We start from the raw sequence: 20,761 nt of genomic DNA on the forward strand, positions 1-20,761 counted from the left end.
AAAGAGAGGAGCTGGAACTCACCTTTCCCAGGCCAGTGCACATTCTACTACTTAGATGGTTGTAGCCAAACTCTTAGCCAAGTAAAGTTACTTACTAACCCTCTGCTCTGACCTCACTACATTTGTTATTTCAAAGGCAGATTTCTCTCATCTTATGGTATAATCTTTTGGACCAGTGAGGCCAAAAGGAGCAGATTTTTCAGAAGACCTGAGTGGGTACCTGAAGAAGATCAGACCTAAGGCTGAACTACCTCTAAACAGATCAACCTTCTACTCTTTTTTTTTTATGGAAGCAAGTGTTGAGCTTAGTTGCTGGCACACCTTCCACCAATTATCCATAATGCACAGTTGTGCTCTTTGGAGGGATGCTATCCCGCATAGACACATTCCAGCTGGAAAGGAAACAAAGAGATTGGATAGAGGGGCCTGTTAAGTCCAAGTCCATCAGAGGCAGACCCTCTGGAGGACACTTGAACAAACTCCATCAGGCAGTGGCCACGGTACTTTGCTCTCATCTAAGATATTGGTAGAGACCTGGTGGTGCAGTGGTTAAGAGCTTGGCTGCTAACCAAAAGATCACCAGTTCAAATCCACCAGTCCCTCCTTGGAAACCCTTTGGGGCAGTTCTACTCTGTCATAGGGTTGCTATGAGTTGGAACCGACTCCACGGCACCTAATAACAAGAAGATATTGGTGGGGAGGGGTGTGAGCTACTAAGCTACTACTATTCCTGAGCCCCAAACTCCAGTCCCTGTACAAATCAGCCAGTCCTGTAACAGTATATAGCCAAATGCACAGCTACTCTCTTTTGCAAAGATGGACTACTTGTCCAGCTACATCAGTTCTGCAGGGTATAAACTGGTTAGTGCAAAGGGCAAATGGCACACGGTTGTCTCTTTGGTCAGTAGTTCCCGAAGCTGGCTGCGCATGGACATCACCTGAGAACTTAACCCTGGACCCCGAGTACACAGACACACCCCCTAGTTGGAGTCAGCTGGTCTAGGAAGGGGCCACTGCTCATTTCATCTTTAATTCTGGTTAAGTTATAGAACATTCTATATTGAAGTCAAAGAAAACAAAACAAAACAAAACTCAGCTAAAGAAAAATGAGGAATGAAGAGGGAAAGGATGAAGGCCAGGCAAGGAGAGAAGGAATAAGGGAGACAGCAGATAAATGGAAAATGAGGAGATTTCCTCAGCTCACATGAGCATACTTTAAGTTAAATATGAGTATTTTTTGGAAAATATGAGTTGACACCAAGAACAAATTAGGAAATTATTATTCATTTTACAAAGAATTTGGAGGCAGATTCCCTTAAATAGCAATCTCCACTAGTACATTTAAATTAGGTTCAGTTTACAGAAGTATGATTTATACAAAACCCTGTTACATAAAGCTCAGAAAAACAGCTCTCCTCCCATGTAGCCTGGCTAACTATAGAACTGGCCCAGTATAGATGGCCACCTACTTTCTTCCAGGAGATATCCATCCAGGGGCAGTCCTGCTCTCTGTCACCTATTTCTATGTTTTAGCCTGATAATGGTTAGCAGATTCTTGTAGATGACCAAATCTCTTCTGGTCTTCCCTAAACTGAAGGCATTTGGTTTCTTTTAATATTTGCTAATTCATTCAACCCAAGTTTATTGAAGGCTTTCCATGCACTACCCACTACTCTAGGTACTAGGAATACAGCAGTGAACCAAGAGACAAAGATCCCTGCCCTCATGGATCTTATATTCTGATGGGGAGAGAGAAACATTAAACCAATAAATAAAAAAAAAATGCTATGTCAGATGGAAAAAAGTAAGGCCAAAAATGGGGTAGGGGGATACTAGGCTGGTGTTATCATCAGGGGATAGAGGGACACAGATCTGAAAGTTATCATGAAGTGAGCCTTGCAGACCCCTGGGGAATGAGTTCCAGGTAGAGGGAACAGGATGCGCAAAGGTCCCGGGCAGGAATGCAAGAATAGCAAGGGGATTACGTGTTTTTTTTTTTTTTTTTTTACGTGTAGCTGAAGCAAGAGATCCTTGGAAACTCTATGGGGGCAGTTCTACTCTGCCCTATAGGGTCGCTATGAGTCGGAACAGACTCATCGGCAACAGGTTTGGTTTTTTTGGTTGGAGCAAGGCATCAGAGGTGGGAGGGGCCAGGCCACAAGGGGCCTTATGGGCCACTTCAAGGAGTGGTCTTTGTTCTGAGCAGTAGTGGAAGCCACTGGAAGGTTTTGAGCAAAAGAGGGACACAAACTGACTTTTTAAAAGGGTGCCTCTGGCTGCTGCACTGAGAATACACTGTAGGAACAAGAGTGGAAGCGGGTACAACTAAGATGCTGTTGCATCACAGAGATGATGGTGGCTCAGGCTAGGATGGCAGCCGTGGAGGCGCAGAGGTGTGTTTGGATTCAGAATACATTTTGGAGGTAAAGCTGACAGGAATTGCTAATGGATTGGATGTGGGATGTAAGGAAGACAGGAGTCAAGGATGGCACCGTGATAATTTGCCAGAGCAACTCAGGCAGAGTTGCCATTAACAAGATGGAGAGAACTGTGGGAGAAGCAGGTTTAGGGGAAGAGGAGATAGGAGATTTTTTTGGACATGTGGAGATAGTATAAGTAAGCGATGGAATATGTATGCCTAGAATTCAGAAGAGGTCTGAGCTCTACTAGATTGACAAATTTGGTATTCATTAGCATATTTAGCATATAGATGGGATTTAAGGTCTTAGGAATGGATAAATTCACCAAGCAGTGAGTATAGACGAGAAGTCTGTGGACAGACTTAGGGCACCCCAATATCTAAGAAAGGGAGATAGGAGGGAATCAGTAATGGAGACAAAAGAAACAGCACATGAGGTAGGGGGAAAACCAGGAGGCTGCGGTATCTTGAAAGCCACATGAAGGCATTTAATTCTTTTGGGAGTGATCAATTGTGTTGAAGGCTGCTGATGGGTCAAGTAAAATGAGAGCTGAAAGCTGACCACTGGGTTGAACATCACTGTGGCCTCTACAAAAAACGGTTTGGCAGAGCAGGAGTGAGAAAGCCTGGTTGGAGATTCATGAAAAAAGGGAGTCATAGCTTCCTGCTACAAAGGGGAACAGAGAAAGGGCTGCAGCTGGATGCGGGCAAGGTCAAGGTTTTCCTTTTTTAAACGGGAGAAATGATAACATGTTTACATGGTGTTGGGAACAACGCACTGGAGAGCGACAAACTAGTAATGCCGGGGAAAGCAGGGAGAATTGCTGGAACGTGTGCTTGAGGGGACAGGACTTATGCAACACAGGACGGCTGATCAGGGTACAGGCACAGATGGACGTGGACATCCAAGTTTTCTTGGGATTGTGGCTCCTTTTATGATGAAATAGGAAGCAAGGGCATGGGCTAAGAGTGAGGACAGGGGAGGAGAAGGCACGACACAGTTGTTTAGGAAGTGGCAGGCTGAATGGACTATGGAATGCGTAGGAATGCCAGGTGGCAGTGCTCAAGGCCCATCTGAATGCAACCTGAAGAAATTAATCCAGCCGTCTGCCTCCTCTTCTCCAGCCCAAACCTCCCCATCCCTTTCACTTGTCCTCAAAACTTCTCTGTCTCATTGTCTTTCTAGCTTTAAAACTGTGTGGAATCCACTGGAATCAATACCCAAACACCTTTGGTCACTTTTGTGTCCTTCTTCTCCAAGGAGATCTTTTAGAAAGAAAGCTGGAATTGACTGGTGCTTCCTTTGGGAAGATACGTACCAGGGACTTGGCAGTAGAGGTGTGTGTGTGGTGGGGGAGGTGGGCATGTGTGTGGGCGTGTAGGGGAGGAGTTTATGAGGGCAACAGGAAACATAAGGGCAAAACATCCAGATTCTCTTCTCAGTTCTCGCAAATTCTCTGTCTCTCTCTCCCTTTCTTAATATCTTTATCTAAAACACAGGCTGAAGAGTCCCCACCTTACTGTGGTTCAGGTTCTAATCTAATTAACTTCTGGCCTATAATAGACTCCAGATTCATTCACGCACATTATTTCATTTTACCCTTACAGCAACACTGGAACTATTATGTCAGTTGAACAGATGGGGAAATTGAGACTCCGGATAACTAAGTGACTTGCCCAGTTCGTCATGATGCCCAACTGGTTAGATGACCCTGCTAGTAAATAGCAGAGCCACAATTTGAACCAAGATCTTCTCGTGCCAGGTCCAGGAATCCAGCTGTACCCTTCCAAACCTGGGAAGGAGAATTCCAACTCACTTCTACTGACAAGAACACACAAGTCAAGATAAAGTTCTGGGCTCCAGGAACTGAAGTCCTTATTAACAATAACAGCTTAGACCTCGCAACAATATAGTTCATAAAGTTGTATTCTATATCCTAGTTTAGTAAGCAGTGTTTGGAGTCTTAAAAGCTTGCTAACAGCCATCTAACATACAACTATTGGTCTCTATTCATCTGGAGCAGAACAGAAAGAAGGAATCCAAAGGCTCAAAGAAGAAACTAGTCTACTGGACAATTAGTCTACATGAACCATGGCCTCATCTACCCTGACACCAGAAGAACTAAATGGTGCCCAGCTACTGCTACCAACCGTTCTAATCAGGGCCACAATAGATGGACTCTGATAGAATGGGAGAAAAATGTGGAACAGAACCTCAAATTCCTAAAAACAAACAAACAAAGCAGACCTACTGGACTGGATGACGGGAGGATTCCTGAGACTACTGCCCTGAAATACTCTTCAAACCTTGAACTGGAACTAACCCCTGAGGTCACCTTGTGGCTAAATAACAGACTGGCTCACAAAATAATATCACCTGTAAATAAAATGTGTTCCTTTAAAAAAATTCAGGTATATGAGACCAAAAGGTCAACAATTACTTTAAAACAAAGATAAGAATATAAGGGGGCAGGGAAACTAGATTAATGGAAACTGAACAAGCAGAACGGAAATAATGAGACCGTTCATGCATCATGAAGAACACAACCAATGTCACTGAACAACTTGTGTAGAAATTGTTGAATGGGAACCTAAACTGCTGTGGATTTCATGATCAGTTGTTGGGCTGTGATGCAATTTCCTCAGAAAGCAATCACTAATTCTCACTTCTGTTTCTCAAGAGGTGAAGAAGAACCCTTCCTTGAAGGGAGAGGGGAAGAGCCCAAGGTTCACGAGAAGTGGAGGGTGTGGAGGGGAGTCACCCAAAGTGCTCCGGGCAGGGAAAACCCCCATCACAGCTTCCAGGTCTGACATCCTGCTGGTTTGCTCAGCAGACTTTCCGTTGCCAGCTCCCGGTGGACATGCCACTGCTCACTGTGGCACACCCTCAAGGACCTAATCTGCAAGGCCTTTGGGATCTGGCTCCTGCAGGCCTTTCCAGTCTCAGCATTTGTTTTTGTCTCTTAGGGACCTTTTTTAAGACATGTTCTGCATCACCTGACCTTCATGCCTTTGCTTCATGCAGCCCTGTAACACAGACTAACCACCCTCCCAACCATCTCTTGGTTAAGTCCTGCCGTTAATTCAGTTAGTCTCGATTTTATTCACCCACTATATTTACATCGAGCACCTATGTATTTAGTATTGTGCTAAGTTAGCTCAGCAATGATTAAGACATAAGTCCTGGCTTCAAGGAGTGCAGTCCACGTGGGGAGAGAGACAGCGACATGGTGTACACGGTGTGTTAGAGAAAAGATGCTGCTGTGCAGGGCGCAGACGCTTGGGGATGGGCACCTAAGGGCCACCAAGAGGAGGAACCATCTAACCAGATGAAAAGTTAACCCAGAAAAGAGGAGTGCAAGGGCATTTGGGTAAAGAAGATAACATAACCAAGGCACAAAAGTGAACAATGGCCCGATGGAGGGACTGACAAGCTGTGCAGTGTTGTTGGCATGTGAAAAGCAAAGAGGGGGCCATAACATGGAAAGCCTTGTTTATAGGGTTACGGAGCAACAGAAACATGTACTCACTGCCCAGCTCAAAATCCACCAATAAAACGGAATTCTTAAAAGCTGAAAACTTAAAGGCTAAATCCTTAAAGCACACAGAAGTGAACGGATAAACACTCTCAGACATATGCACAAGGAGGTCACCTACTAACATAAGATGGGTTACAAGGGAACAAAGCATCATTCTACTCATCTGGAAATAACCGTAATCATTGCTAACATTTACTGAGTGCCTGCTATGCGCCAGGCACCATCTAAGCACTTTACACATACGTGAACTGATCTGTCCTCACAACAACCTTATACAGAGGGTCCTATGATTATCGCCATCTCATGAACGGGAAAACCTTGGCATAGGGAGCCTCAGAACCCTCCCAGATGAATATGTGGTGGGCAGTACTGGAACCACAGAGCCCATGTTCTCGGCACTTTCGGTATCCTATTTCTAGATCTATGACATGGTATAGGCTAAAACAAAAGTTTACAAAACTGTATTACAGTATGACCCCATTTTGTCTAAATACGAGCACATTTGTCTATGTATATATATTTCGCTAAATCAGATGGCTGTTTTTGACTTTTAAAAACAGTATTTCCACATAGTTCAACCTAACACATGCATATAAATACATATACACACACACAGAAAGCAGTCTGTAAGGCTATACACCAAAATGTTAGCAGTAGTTTGGATGGTGGGAGTATGCTTGATTCTTACTTTCTTTACACCTTTCCAAATTTTCTGAAAAAAAAAAAAAAGCAGAAGTTAAATGTTTTCCATGGACTGCTCCCAAGGACCACAGATAGGCGATACTGAAGGGCACCCAAAGTACAGGAGCCTTGGCCTGGCTAAATGGAGGCCCATGGACTTACGGCCGTCTCCCTTTGGGAGCTGAGAGACCAAAGTGTTGGGCAAAAAGCTGCCATCGAAAGAGCCAGAATTCAAGGTGAGAAGTCCTGGCTTAAGGCCTAACTGCTTGTGAGCTGTATGACTTGACTTCTCTGAGCCTTAGTTTTTTTTATCTGGAATGTGAGAATCATGCTTTCTGAGAATCAGACAAAATGGTATGAACCAAATGCTCCTTCACCCACCTTCATTCTAGCTGATGTTAGTCGGGTAGGGCCGACAGGGCCTCCAAGATTGTCGATGGCGCCAAATCCACACCCAGGACCTTGGCTAGAGAATCCTCACTAAACACTTGGCTCCTTAACAGAGTTTTGTTGGAAATAAGAGATGGTGTCTTCCCTCCAACTTCTATGAAATCTGGGAGAAACTGATGAGTTTTCAATGTTCTCTATAAAGTATGGCTGACTCCTGGTCTGCAAGAGGCTGGCAAAGGGAGCTGGGCCCAGGGAATGTGCCTTGAAGCCTAGATTCAGGCAACTTTCTGCAATAAGCCAGGGGCTGAGCCACGGGTTGAAGCTGGGATCCAGACTGTCAGCCAAGAACAGACTATAAATGTGGGTGGAGGGCTCACTGCCAGCCACGGAAAATCAGCTCATCCCTCTTTAACAGTTCTTATCCCAGCGTCCTGAGGAAAACTGCAGCTACTTCTATGCTTCCCAACCCCTCTTCCAGGATCACATATTGCCTTCGGACATTCTATACAATTCACTCATTTACATTTGTTGCTACTTCCCACTCCCTCACCACCCACCCCCCAACAGGACGTAAAGCTCCACAAGGCGGGAGTCTTTGTCTAGTTTGTTCAAAGAAGTGTCCCAAGTGCTTAGAACAGCACCAGGCATATAGAGGGCACGCCCATAAATATTTTTCATATAAATGAATAAATGGTCTGGCTGAAATGTCACCTTCCTCAACCTTCTACACCAGTGGGTAGAATTTATTATTCCTACCTCTGAGTTTCTACAAGACTTCGCTTAAATCGTTAATACCGTGCTCACCACACGATATTATATTTTTATCCTCTCTGCCTGGCATTGGGCCTGAGTAGGTCCCCAGTGCTTGCCGACTCAATGAACAATCTTCACATATGCGCAGGGCAAAAGGACCATGGCAAGAACACTGCTCTTTTAACCTCCTTTGCCACAACCACTAGGGTACATCACTGTACAGTACCAACGGTCTTGGAGCTAGTGGGGCTGGAGAGGCTGTGAACTGGTAGACATCTTTCCAAAGAATCCAGCCTGAGAAAAATCCATCAAGAAAAAGCTATTTTAGGCCCCAGAACACGAGTCTGAACTGAGTGCTGCAAAGAGAGGCCCATGAGTCAATAGAAAGTTAATGAAATGCTCATTTCAAAAAAACTTTCCCAACCCACAGTGTGCGGCGCCCACGCTTATCTTGTACCAGCAATAGCCATCTTAAGGCGCTGGGACCAGGAGGAGGTGTTAAAACTTTCAGCCAAAATAGTACACCAGTCTGACACTGCCAAGAGGAGACAGCCTCAGTGCCTGGTTCTCCTGGAGACTTGCTCATTATTTCTAACATGGGCCGTCACTCCCTGCGCCCACCCTCTTCCATCTCTTGCTCTGCTCCTAACAAACCTGCTCGAGATTCATTCACCTGACTTGTTCATTCCTGTCACCCCCTGCACCCAGTGCAACTGTCTCAGCTGGTATGCCTTCTCCTTTCATCATTTAATCATTCATCCATTTGGCACCTACTATGTCACGTGTTTCCATCAATGACACTGCTGCTCTCCTTCTTCCAGAAGAAGCACACCACCTCTCCCAGGGAGCTCTGAGGTATAAAAAGGCATGCACCCCATGCCTTTGCTAAATGTATGTCCCCAGAACTCTGTCAGTCCCACTGAGATAGGAACGGTTCCTACTCTTCTGGCATAAACTGCAGGTCATTCCTAAACAAACCCGGAGGTTTCATGACCTTGCGCTTCTGCACTTGTTCTCTTTGGTGGGAATGCCCTTACTTTCCTTACCCCCAGGCGGAACCCTCCTCCTCCTCCAGCTGTCTCAGTGAAGCCTCTCCTCAAGTTCCATGCACACACATCCCTCATCTGGCCTTTGTGTTTTAATTACATGTACTGTGATTATTTGATAGGGTGTCTGACTGCCCTAATAGACTGAGCTCACTAAGCAGCTAAAGCTTTAAGATTTTATTGCCTAAAAAAAGTGCAAAAATATTAATAATTATAGCCACCACCCTCCTATGTGATAAGTAAGGAGCCCTGGTGGTACAATGGTTAAGTTCTTGGCTGCAAACTGAAATGTTGGCGGTTCAAACCCACCAGTGTGTCTCTGTGGGAGAAAAGCCTACGAAATGCTATGGGGCAGTTCTAGTCTGTCATTTTGGGTTGCTATGAGTTGGAATTGACTTAAAGACACACAACAACAACAATGATGTGCCAAGTGGAGGCAGTGGTAGCTCACTGATGGGATTCTCACCTTCCACGTGGGAGACCTGGGTTCGATTCTCGACTACTGCACCTCACATGCAGCAGCCAACCATCCGTCAGTGGGGAGTTGGTGAACAGGTTTTAGCAGAGATTTCAGACTAAGACAGGCTACGAAGAAAGGCATGGCTATCTACTTCTGAAAAATCAGCCAATGAAAACCCGTACATCACAATGGTCTGATCCGTAACTGTTGTGTACGGGGTTGCCATGATTGGGGGGTCCACCTGATTGCCTCTAAAACAACATGTGCCAACTGGAGTCCTGGGTGGTGCAAAGAGTTAATGCGCTCAGCTGCTAACCCAAGTGTTGACAGTTTGAGTCCACCCAGAGGCACCTTGGAAAAAAGGCCTGGTGATCTACTTCTGAACAAGCCGCCACTGAAAACCCTATAGAGGAGAGTTCTACAATGACACACATGGAGTTGCCATGAGTCAAGTACTTCAAACAAGCCACTTCAACACCTCCACAAACTGCAGACACTACCCCATCTGGGAGATGAATAAACTGGAGACAAGAGGTCAATTAACTTGCCCACAGTCTTAGGGCCCGCAAATGATGGCCCCACAGTCTCAGGGCTGGCAAATGGTGGCCCCACAGTCTTAGGGCCTGCAAATGGTGGACCCAGGACTTAGTCTCTGGTCTGACTCTATCTAGTGCAGCCTCAGGTGGGCACAGATGACAGGTCTCCAACCTTCCCTGTACAGGGGATAGCGCTGGGTTCCCACAACTCAACCACTCACATTCCAACATGCCTCTTGCCCCCAGGCCCCTTTCATCCACAGAAGTCACCTCTAAATCAAGAACTAGAATTTCAGAGAATCTAAAGGAGACATGAGCTTTTTTTTTTTCCTTTAAATACCTATGGTTTAATTTTGGGGGGGCCTCCTGGGCAGCCTGAGTTTTGTCTGGCTGCAGCAATACTTTGGCTTGGGGCAGCTGCCAGACCATGTGCCTGTCTGGCTTTGGACGGGGACTGCAAGTAAGAAGACAAAAGTGGAGTGGAAATAGCCCCTGGACACACTCTGCAAGAAAACTACCCAGCTGTGTGTGTGTTGGGGGGGGGGGGGCGGCGGCGGAGTGTAAAGGAAAGAGAAGGGATTGAGAGAGAGAGAGAAAAAGAGGGAGAGGCTGTGTCAGCAATGGTGTACCGTGGCCCGGGCTGTCATGAAACCCATGCCGCGTTGGGCTGGTCCTCACAGGTGAAGCAGCAACAGAGATTCCTGCCTCCAAGGCTGTTGCGAGGAAGGAAAGAAAGCATCTAGGTGAGTGCTGTCAACTACAAATGCTCTATTAACGTGTCACTGCACTTAACACGCATTCCAGGGAGGCTTCTCATTGCACTCTCCACTCTGTAAGCCTTTCAACAGATGGGGACCTTGCCATACTTGGCTCTGGACCCCTAACATCTTAACTTCCAAACCAAGGGGCCTGTGTATAAAGTGGGTATTCAATACATGTCCACGGAACTGAACTGAGCTTCAATTTAACATGATAAAATCTTAGTGATCAGTGATGATCAAAGATAGCAGATTTATGGTAAATCTAAAGTTCTTTTTCTCCTAAGCATTTCAGAAAGAGGCATTTAACAGATTTCCTTCGCACCAGCATCTGGCTGAGGTGAATACAATCTACGGTCACTGACCTTACTCCAGGGCTGGTAGGGAGGGTGCCTGATCCATGATGGTCTGCTGAGTTTTGGAAAATGAGGAGGGTGATGCAGTGCAGGATACATGGACTGACTCTTAATGAGCTGTCTCTGCAGATGGGGCCACGCTCTCCTTTGTCAGCCCCCCAAACCTCAGCCTGGAACCCACACACTCTCCTCTGTCAGCCCCCCAGACCTCAGCCTGGAACCCAGACACTCTCCTGTGTCAGCCCCCCAGACCTCAGCCTGGAACCCACACACTCTCCTGTGTCAGGCCCCTAGACCTCGGCCATGGAACCCACTGGTCTCCGAGGACCACTCCCAAGCCAATCTCTGGGTTGGTGGGGCCTCACAGGCCAATCCTTCTCCAGCAGTCCATGATTCCACATGGGATCGCTCCGCTGTGGGGAAGTCCTACACAGCCAAAATCTACCCCCTCTTGAAAATGAATCTGATTTTCCAGAGCCACGAGGGGTACATAAACTGCCTCTTCCTCCTGACAGGCCCTCAGCGAGTTGAAGACAATGATCAACTTCAAGCTGAATTACTCGTTTAAGAGGGTGACATCCTCTTGCGCTCTGAGTCGTTTTTGACTATGACCATAGCAGAAAATACATTCTGCACGGCCACCCAGTACTTAGGGTGCGCATGTGCACGTGCAGCCTAAACCAGTCTTGTAAACTAACACTGACCTTCTTACACAGGGTACACTGGGGTATTTCCCAATCTGTTTTACTTTTTCAAATGCTGGCTGCAGCCACTGAACCGGCTTTGTGACCCAGAGTTGAAGTCACTGCTCTGATTTGACAGAGCTGGCCACCTATTTCCTGTTGCTCAGCTTCAGTGGACCCTGTGGCTCAGACCCTCCATGGGAGGGTGTCCTCCCCTCCAAACTGCTGTAAGTGGGTGTGTGCTGAGCAGCCCTTGGTGTCACTGTGCACGGGGGCGGGGGCGTCTCCTCAGCATTTCCTACCACGCCCCTCCTCCAGCCCACCAAATACACATACAGCAGAGACAGCATGGGCCCTGGAGTCTTCTACTCCACCCCACTATCATTTACGCACAACACCTGAAACAACCTTCCCCTCCCCCATCTTCCTGTTCTGTACACTGGAGGCTCCAAGGGGACAGGTATCTCACCTCTGAGGGGGTGGCAGCTCAGATTCATGAAGAAACGCTGAATTTAAGAACAGCTGCAGGTGATTTACAAGGAGCAAATTCTACATACAGGCTGACAATCTCTATCCCTAAGGTAGGAAGACAAAGGCCACCACTCCCAGCTAGTCTAGTGTCCGTTCTAGAATTTGGTGACTAAATCTTTTTCCTTATCCATGATTTATTTGGGAGCCCAGTTGGTGCAGTGGTTAAGAGCTTGGCTGCTAACATAAAGGCTGGCAGTTTGAATCCACCAGCAACTCCTTGGAAACCCTATGGGGCAGTTCTACTGTGTCCCATAGGGTTGCTGTGAGTTGGAATCAAGTTATTTATTTTGTCACAATAGTGTATATTTTAATTGTCAGGAGAACTGAGTACAAAGTCTGGTTCTGCCACTTTTATGGGGTTCTGGGCTTAACTTCAGATTCCAGCTTTCTTATCTGTAAAATGTAGCTAATTATTTCTGCCTTGCCTTCCTCACAGAATTATTGGAAAATGGGTGTGAAAATGCTTTGTAAGCTGTAAACCAAACCAAACCAAACCCAGTGCTGTCGAGTCTGTTCCGACTCACAGCGACTGTATAGGACAGAGTAGAACTGCCCCATAGAGTTTCCAAGGAGCACCTGGTGGATTCAAACTGCTGACCCTTTGGTTAGCAGCCGTAGCTCTTAACCACTACACCACCAGGGTTTCCGTAAACTGTCAAGCCCTATATAAATATGCTGCTATTCCATACTATACATTCTTTTGTAAGAACTGGTAGTGTTGACTCTGCTCCCAAAATTATGTTGTTGGATGCTGTCGTGTCAATTTAAACTCATAGTGGCCCCAAGTGACAGAGAAGAACTGCCCCATAGGATTTTCTTGGCTGTAGTCTTTACAGAAGCAGGTCATCGGGTCTTTTCTCTGCAGTTGTAACACTGTGCATTCTGTGATGGCACAGGTTCCAGGTTCCATCATCAGCCCGTCAAAGCCAACTGCACTTTATCTGTGTGAGCTGGGTTAAACCAGCTCCCCCCGGACAGAGATATCGGATGTCATAAAAAATTCATTGGTTAGAGCAGCTGGTGAGTCCACTGTCCCCAGCCATTTGTACTGTCATTCACAAACATAACTACACCTGGGAGTACTGGTCCCAACAGCAGCCAACTGAAATATAGCCTGTGCCCAGGGCCTCCAGCCAATCAAGAAAATAAAGGGTGTGTGGGGAATCTGAGTCACCTCAGGGCCAGATAGCACTTGGGAGATAGTCATTTTCAGAACAGCCCCCATGTGTAGAGGGCTTCCTATGCCAGGCCTCCAAGGCAGGTGTTATTACTCTCATTTTACAGATAAGGCTAACAGGTTGCCCAAAAGCACAGTTGGGTGAACCACACTTTTTTCTCATTCAGCGATACCCAGAAGCCCCTAAAGCTGATGGGCTCTGTCATGGACGTGGCTGAAATACTGGGTTTGGGGTCAAAGGCCCCCAGAGTGTGGACTTCAAGCCAGAGATGTGGATTTAACGGTCAGAACGGAAAATAAGTCTTCTGCAGGAATAGGGAGCAGGCACCAAGTCCCTGGGGCATGTAAGGTTCTTCTTGCTATACAGGCCATGGTCTGCACTCTCAGCAAAGGGCTGAAGACGACTGCTTCAGGGCTGCTCAACAACTAACGAGAATCTAATGTCACCTTTGTTTGGATCTCAAGCTAAAAGAGGAAAGAGGCAACAAATGTGCCTTCCCTGCACTCCAAGTTCTACAGAGGTTACCCAGTACCGACAGGTTGGCATTCAAGGCCCTCCTGGTCTAGCCCCAACCAATGATCCTAACATTTCTCGATGTCAAACCTTCGTCCCGGCCAAATGCTCTCAGCCTCACCCAGTGGGCTTTGCCCATTCCTCTGCATGCACCTCTTCCAGCAGCCAACTCATTGCTCTGGGCAGTCAAGTCCATCCAGCCTTCAGGAGCAAATCAGGTCCTAGGCTTCCATCTGCAACTCTGCAGCCCAGTCCATTCACAGACCCCACAGCCCTTGGAGCTGTGGCCCTCCAGTCGGGGCTTACACTGATACCTAACTGTTGAGTTGGCCTGTATCTCCCTGGACCCCTCATCGAGATGCTAAGGTCCCTGAGGAGCTGGGTGGCCTTAAGTTGTTTGTGTCCTTCACACAGCACTTGCTATGGAAATGATAAAGATTAAACAAATGCTGTTGAATTAATGAGGGAATTTGTGGAGGGAGGTGGTAGTGTCAGAGGTGACCCAGGTCTCTGAAGACAGGTCCCTGAACCCTGTAAACTGGCTGACGCAGGTCAGGCTTTGGAAGGAACCAGAACTCAGGGCCAGAAAGAAGCTCAGGGGTGATCTGGTTCAGGCGGCCATCAGTCTAGAGCCTCAAGTCTCTCCTCCCTACACCACGGCCCAAAAAGGTGACTCTTTGGTCTTGCTCAGACACCTCCAGAAAGGTCCCAGTTGCTGCTCAGTTTTCCACATCCCCACCCCACAACTGCAAAGAAGACTTTTTTTGAGGCGTTCTTTTAACAGTCACCCAAAAAGAGTGAACTTTCATGGTATAAAGGCCAAATATGGCATGGTAGTCCGGCCTTTTGGCATTTCCACTGTGGATCGGCTATATCGTCTCCTCATGGTCAGCCATGCATAGACAGGAGCCAGTGCAGGCCCCTGTCCTCAGCCCACAAGCCAGGGCAGTGCTCAGTCAGTGTGAGACTGGTCTCCTCCACGGGAAGAAAGGAGTCTCACCTAACATCTGCCCCATCCCACTTCCCTACCTGAGAGGGAATGGCAAAGGACTTTCCCATGGAGACGGCTGCCTCAAAGGGACACCTACTGAGGAAAACCAACCTAATTCTGTACAGAAGAAACTGAAATGTCAGTGCCTTCTATCCCTATGGTGTAGGCAGACCCAGAGCCCCCAACACACACACAGGCACGCCCAGACCCAGCTCCTTTGCTCTGAGGCCCTGGGGCCCTATGATGCACAGACCTTGTTGGGGCCCCCCTCCAACCCGACACACAGGTGGCGGGGGCTGGTCTAGAGTCCAGGTCAGGGCGGTAATGATCTCAAGGGCACCCTTAAATCTCCATTCAGACTGAGAAACAACCAGGGCCCCTGGGTAAACCTGAAGTTCCCCAGGTCTCTAGGTGCTCCCTGAGGCCCTTTCAGGTCCCCTCCCTTCAGTTCCCCAAATCGCATCCTGCCACCTGCTGAGGGCTGCTCTCTGGTCTCAGTCAATGGACAATAATTGCTTCAGCTGCTGCCGTGTTCCTCGGGCTGCCCTGGGGGAGGACACAGGCCTCTTCAGGAAAGCCCATCTCTAAAGGAAAAGGGGAGTCAAATGAAGCTGAGGTTTACACGTGGTAAATCCAGAGCACCCCCTACCTAACCTAAGGATTCCATTCCTGCCCCCTCACTTTATGGGGCGATTAAATCGCTCACTGTCAGCTTATGGTCGCCTCCCTGTCCCCCTCCCCCGCCAGTGGCTCGGCCCTATCAATCTTCCCAGAAATCTCGAGGTGTCTGGGCAGGGGGCTGGGAGGCCTCCTCCCCACCCTCCCTCTACCAGGCTGGCCTCTCATTCGGAGAGGCGAACTCCGACAGCCCTTTCCCTGGAGTCCGAACGGCAGCGCGGCGGGAAACAGGGAGCCCATCCCGGTCCTCCGGAATCCTGGCCCGGCTCCCTCCTCCGGCATGTCTGGAGTTGGGGCCAAGAGGCAGGATCAACAATCCAGAAACTTTCAATGGATCAAGCCTCCCGGGAGGGAGCGGGGGCGGGGGGCCGGGGTTCCAGGGCAGAGCCGCTGCTCTTCACTTACCATCTTGCTCACATCCATGACCGAGGCTGCAGGGCACCCCTCTCCCTTGAGATCCCGCTTCCCTAAATGTTAAATGTTGCGCCCGGTTAATTCCGCCCTGATGGTGCCATGCTGCCGGGGAGGAGCCAGCAGGGCCCCGCGGACCGACCGGGGAAGCGGCGGCGGCGGCGGCGGCAGGACCGAGGCGGCACCCGAGAAAGGCCGGGAGGGAGACAGGGAGGGGTGGGGGCCCACGAGCCGCAGCGCGCACCCAGGGCGGGGGAGGCGCACCCAGGCGGGGGAGACGCGCCCAGGCGGGGGAGACGGAGACGACGCGCCCCAGCCCCCGCGGGCGAGGAAATCCCGGCCGCGGCTGCAGGGGCGCCCGAGCGCCGGGAAAACTAACACGGATTCCCGGGCGAAGTTACGCCCCGCGCAGGCCGAGGGTGTGATCTGAATAACAAAAGGTCGCTTCTCCAGGAGCCTGGGCGGCGCTCCCGACCGGGGACCCGGAGGCCGCCGAGCCCGCCAGGAAGTGTGTGCGCGCGGTGGTGGCGGTGGGACCGGGGGGCTCAGGAAGTGCGCGGGGGAGGCGTCTGAAAAGGAGGGAGAGGTGGGGGCGCAGCGAGCTGACATTCCAGTGGGGGCAGGGGGTCGCCCCGGGCCCCTCGGTGCTTGGCTTCACCGGACAAAGGCGGAATTCAGAGCCAGTTGTTTGCCTCCTGTGGCTACTCGGGAGGGGACACCGGAATGAGACTGGGGTCTGCAAATAAATGGGGGAATAGAAGGCAGTGGAACAGGTATCCCCAGAGAGGCCCTGAGGCCCCCAGCAAGTGAGCCAGAGCCAGCCCTTCGTGGAGGGATGGAAGCTGGCTGAGGACTTGAATTCTGTCTGCCATGAGCACACAGCTCCTTCCTCTGGCCAGAACCCCCAATCTCCCATGCTTTCCTCAGTGCCAGGTCTGCTCTCATGAATAATGGGAGGCAAACACTCGTCCCTGCAGGAGACACAAGGTGGTGGCAGAAAAGGGCTCAGAAATACTCTTTTGAGGCAAGATCTCCAGGAAAAACCCAGACACCCAAGCCTATAAACCAAAAAACTCGATTCTGACTCATAGCGACCCTATACCAAAAAACAAAAAAAAAAAACCCAAGCCCATTGCCCTCGAGTTGATTCCAACTTATAGTGACCCTAAAGAGTAGAACTGCCCCATAGTGTTTCCAAGGAGCGGTTGGTGGATTCAAACTGCCAAGCTTTTTGGTTAGGGGTCTAGGTCTTAACCACTATACCACCAGGTTTCCAGCAACCCTTATAGGCTGCCTCAAATAGATGGGAAGTAAGGTTTGGGAGCAGCAGTCAGCAGGGGCCTTAGAGTCCACTTGGACCAACCTCCGCTACACAGAAGAGGAAACTGAGACCCGGAGAGGGCAGTACTTTCTCCCAGGTCACGTGGATGGGGGCAGGCAGACAGTATAGCCCCTGAGGTCAGCCCGAAGCCAAAGCATAAGAACATAAGGGGCATGGAGGTGGTTACTGTCATTCCTAGGCTCTGTCTCAAGCCCAGTCAAAAGTCTTTTGGCTTCAAGTAAGGGATCTCTGGGCCCAGGTTTCGTCACTGAACCACAAGTCTGGGCTGCAGGGGCCAGTGTCCCATCCTATTCCAGGACTGCCCCCTGGCAAGTCCAGCTCTTCATGGCCCATGCCCCAGCCAGAAGCCCTGGTCCTTTCTGGTGTGCTGGGTTCCCAATTGTCCCCCTACTGACTCAGGCCCGTGAAAGTAAACCCAAACGCAGTGCAGGGTGGGAGAAAACTATGCCACTGCTTCCTGGTTCTACAACATAGCCAAGGGAAACCAGGGCCAGTTGGACCAGCAGTAATCATCCAATGTAAAAATGCAGCTCGATTAAATGTACCACCATATTTTTCCTAAAAGCAAACAAAAAAAAAAGGATAAATTTTATGTTTAAAAAACGGTACGTGTGTTGAATGGAAAGACTGAGGAAAGTCAAAAATGCAAAGCTATGTGATGTGCTACCATTGGCTACTGAGAAAAGTCTGTTTTCCCTTTATAATAAAGGCATTCTAAAGTAAAACAACGATGTTAGCAACCATTAGGCCAGAGGTCCCCAGTCAACAGATGAAGGTCTCCCCACAGATCTTGGTACCTTAGCTGACAATGCCCATTTTCTCATCTCTAAAATGGGTGTAGTGTCACCCCCTTCCCAGGCTGGTGGTGAGGGTCAAATGAAAGTACTTTCCTAAACCCTGCCTATAGGGGCCTGAGTGATGGCCCCTAAAGATAAAGGTTGTAATCTCTAGAACCTGTAAATATTACCTTACGTAGCCAAGATTGCATATATGATTAAGGATCTTATTGAGATGGAAAGGTGATACTGGATCAGCACTATCTATCGACTGAGTATGCCCTGAATGAAATCACACGTATCGTCATGACGGCAAACTGACATACACAGAAGAGGCAAAGTAATGTACTACAGAGGCAGAGCCTGGAGTGATGTGGCCACAAACCAAGGAACGCCAGCAGCCACCGGAAGCTGGAGGGGGCAAGGAACAGATTCTTCCCTAAAGCCTCTGGATGGAGCATGGCCCTGCTGACACTCTGATTTTAGCCCAGTAATACTGATTTCCTACTTCTGGCGTCCAGAACTGGGAGGGAAAAAATTTCTGTTGTTTAAGCATCAAGTTTGTGGTTATGTTACAGCAGCTACAGGAAACCAATACACTGTCCGAAGATCAGTGTGTGCTAGTGTCATGGCTCCAGACAGGTGCCTGCCTTGGGGCTACCCTCTCTGTAGGACTTCCTCGCCCAGGAGCTGCCAGTGTGACAGGAGAGGTCAGCCAGGACAGGTGCTGCCCATGTGACAGCAGAAGGAGAGGCCAGCCAGGACAGAAGCTGGCCTATCTCTTGCTCCATTGAGGGGTTCCTGTCAGCAGCTCCTGGCAGATGAGAAAGTACCGACAGGCAAGCCTGTATATGCATGGGTGCACACACACACATACATACAAGCACAGGGAAGGAGTAAAACAGCTTTTTAAAAAAGCCTGGGTTTCCCTAAGGAATCCTCCAGAAAACTCCTGAAACTAATAGAAGAGTTCAGCAGAGTATCGGGATACAAGATAAACATACAAAAATCAGTTGGATTCCTCTACACCAACAAAAATACCATCGAAGAGGAAATCACCAAATCAATGCCATTTACAGTAGCCCCCAAGAAGATAAAATACTTAGGAATACATCTTACCAGAGATGTAAAACACTTATACAAAGAAAACTACAGTACACTTCTGCAAGAAACCAACAGAGGCTTACATAAGTGGAAGAACATACCTTGCTCGTGGATAGGAAGACTTAACATTATAAAAATGTCTGTTCTACCAAAAGCGAACTATATATTTAATGCAATTCCAATCCAAATCCCAAGGACATTCTTTAATGAGATGGAGAAACAGATCACCAACTTCATATGGAAGGGAAAGAGGCCCCGGATAAATAAGGCATTACTGAAAAAGAAGTACAAAGTGGGAGGCCTTACTTTACCTGATTTTAGAACCTATGATACCGCCACAGTAGTCAAAACAGCTTGGTCTTGGTACAACAACAGATACATGGACCAATGGAACACAATTGAGAATCCAGACATAAATCCATCCACATATGAGCAGTGGATATTTGACAAAGGCCCCAAAACAGTTAAATGGGGAAAAGACAGCTGTTGTTTTTTTTTAACAAATGGTGCTGGCATAACTGGATATCCATATGCAAAAAAATGAAACAAGATCCATACCTCAGTCCATGCATAAAAACCAACTCAAAATGGATCAAAGACCTAAATATAAAATCTAAAACGATAAAGATCATGGAAGAAAAGATAGGGACAACGTTAGGAGCCCTAATACATGGCATAAACAGTATACAAGACATTATAAAGAATGTAGAAGAGAAACTAGATAACTGGGAGCTCCTAAAAATCAAATACCTATGCTCATCCAAAGACTTCACCAAAAGAGTAAAAAGATTACCTACAGACTGGGTGGGAAGAAGCTTTTAGCTATGACATTTCTGATCAGCACCTGATCTCTAAAATCTATATGATACTGCAAAAACTCAACTGCAAAAAGACAAATAACCCAATTAAAAAATGGGCAAAAGATACAAATAGACACTTCACTAAAGAAGACATTCAGGTAGCTAACAGATATATGAGGAAATGTTCACAATCATTAGCCATTACTGAAATGCAGATCAAAATTAAAATGAGATTTCATCTCACTCCAACAAGGCTGGCATTAACCTAAAAAACACAAAATAAATGTTGGAGAGGCTGTAGAGAGACTGGAACACTTCTACACTGCTGGTAGGAATGTCAAATGGTACAACCACTTTGGAAATCAATTTGGCACTTCCTTAAAAAGCTAGAAATACAACTACCATAAGATCCAGCAATCCCACTCCTTGGAATATATCCTAGAGAAATAAGAGCCTTTACACGAACAGTATATGCACACCCATGTTTACTGCAGCACTGTTTACAATAGCGAAAAGATGGAAGCAACCAAGGTGTCCATCAACAGATGAATGGATAAATAAATTATGGTATATTCACACTATGGAATACTACGCATCGATAAACAACAGTGAGGAATCTGTGAAACATTTCATAACATGGAGGAACCTGGAAGGCATTATGCTGAGCGAAATGAGTCAGTTGCAAAAGGACAAATATTGTATAAAACCACTGTTATAAGAACTTGAGAAATAGTTTAAACTGAGATGAAAACATTCTTTTGTGGTTACAAGAGAGGGGAGGAAGGGAAGGGGGAAGAGGGGCATTCACTAATTAGA

At 47.7% G+C, this 20,761-nt stretch overlaps 1 protein-coding gene across 3 annotated transcripts in view; it reads right to left on the reverse strand.

The window, feature by feature from the left end:
• Nucleotides 1–20,761, reverse strand: part of HIP1 (huntingtin interacting protein 1) — a 264,035-nt gene that overhangs the window by 99,645 nt on the left and 143,629 nt on the right. Inside the window, exon 1 of one of the 3 annotated variants that reach the window (XM_049904716.1) lies at nucleotides 15,918–19,750. The exons of the other annotated variants lie outside the window; for them this stretch is intronic. Coding sequence (XP_049760673.1) covers nucleotides 15,918–15,935 — 18 coding nt within the window. The 5' untranslated portion in view covers nucleotides 15,936–19,750. Of the gene's footprint in view, nucleotides 1–15,917; nucleotides 19,751–20,761 lie in introns of those variants that run through there. 3 annotated transcript variants of the gene reach the window in all.

Source organism: Elephas maximus, chromosome 12 (assembly GCF_024166365.1).
Source record: "Elephas maximus indicus isolate mEleMax1 chromosome 12, mEleMax1 primary haplotype, whole genome shotgun sequence".
NCBI classification, from domain to species: Eukaryota; Metazoa; Chordata; class Mammalia; order Proboscidea; family Elephantidae; genus Elephas; species Elephas maximus.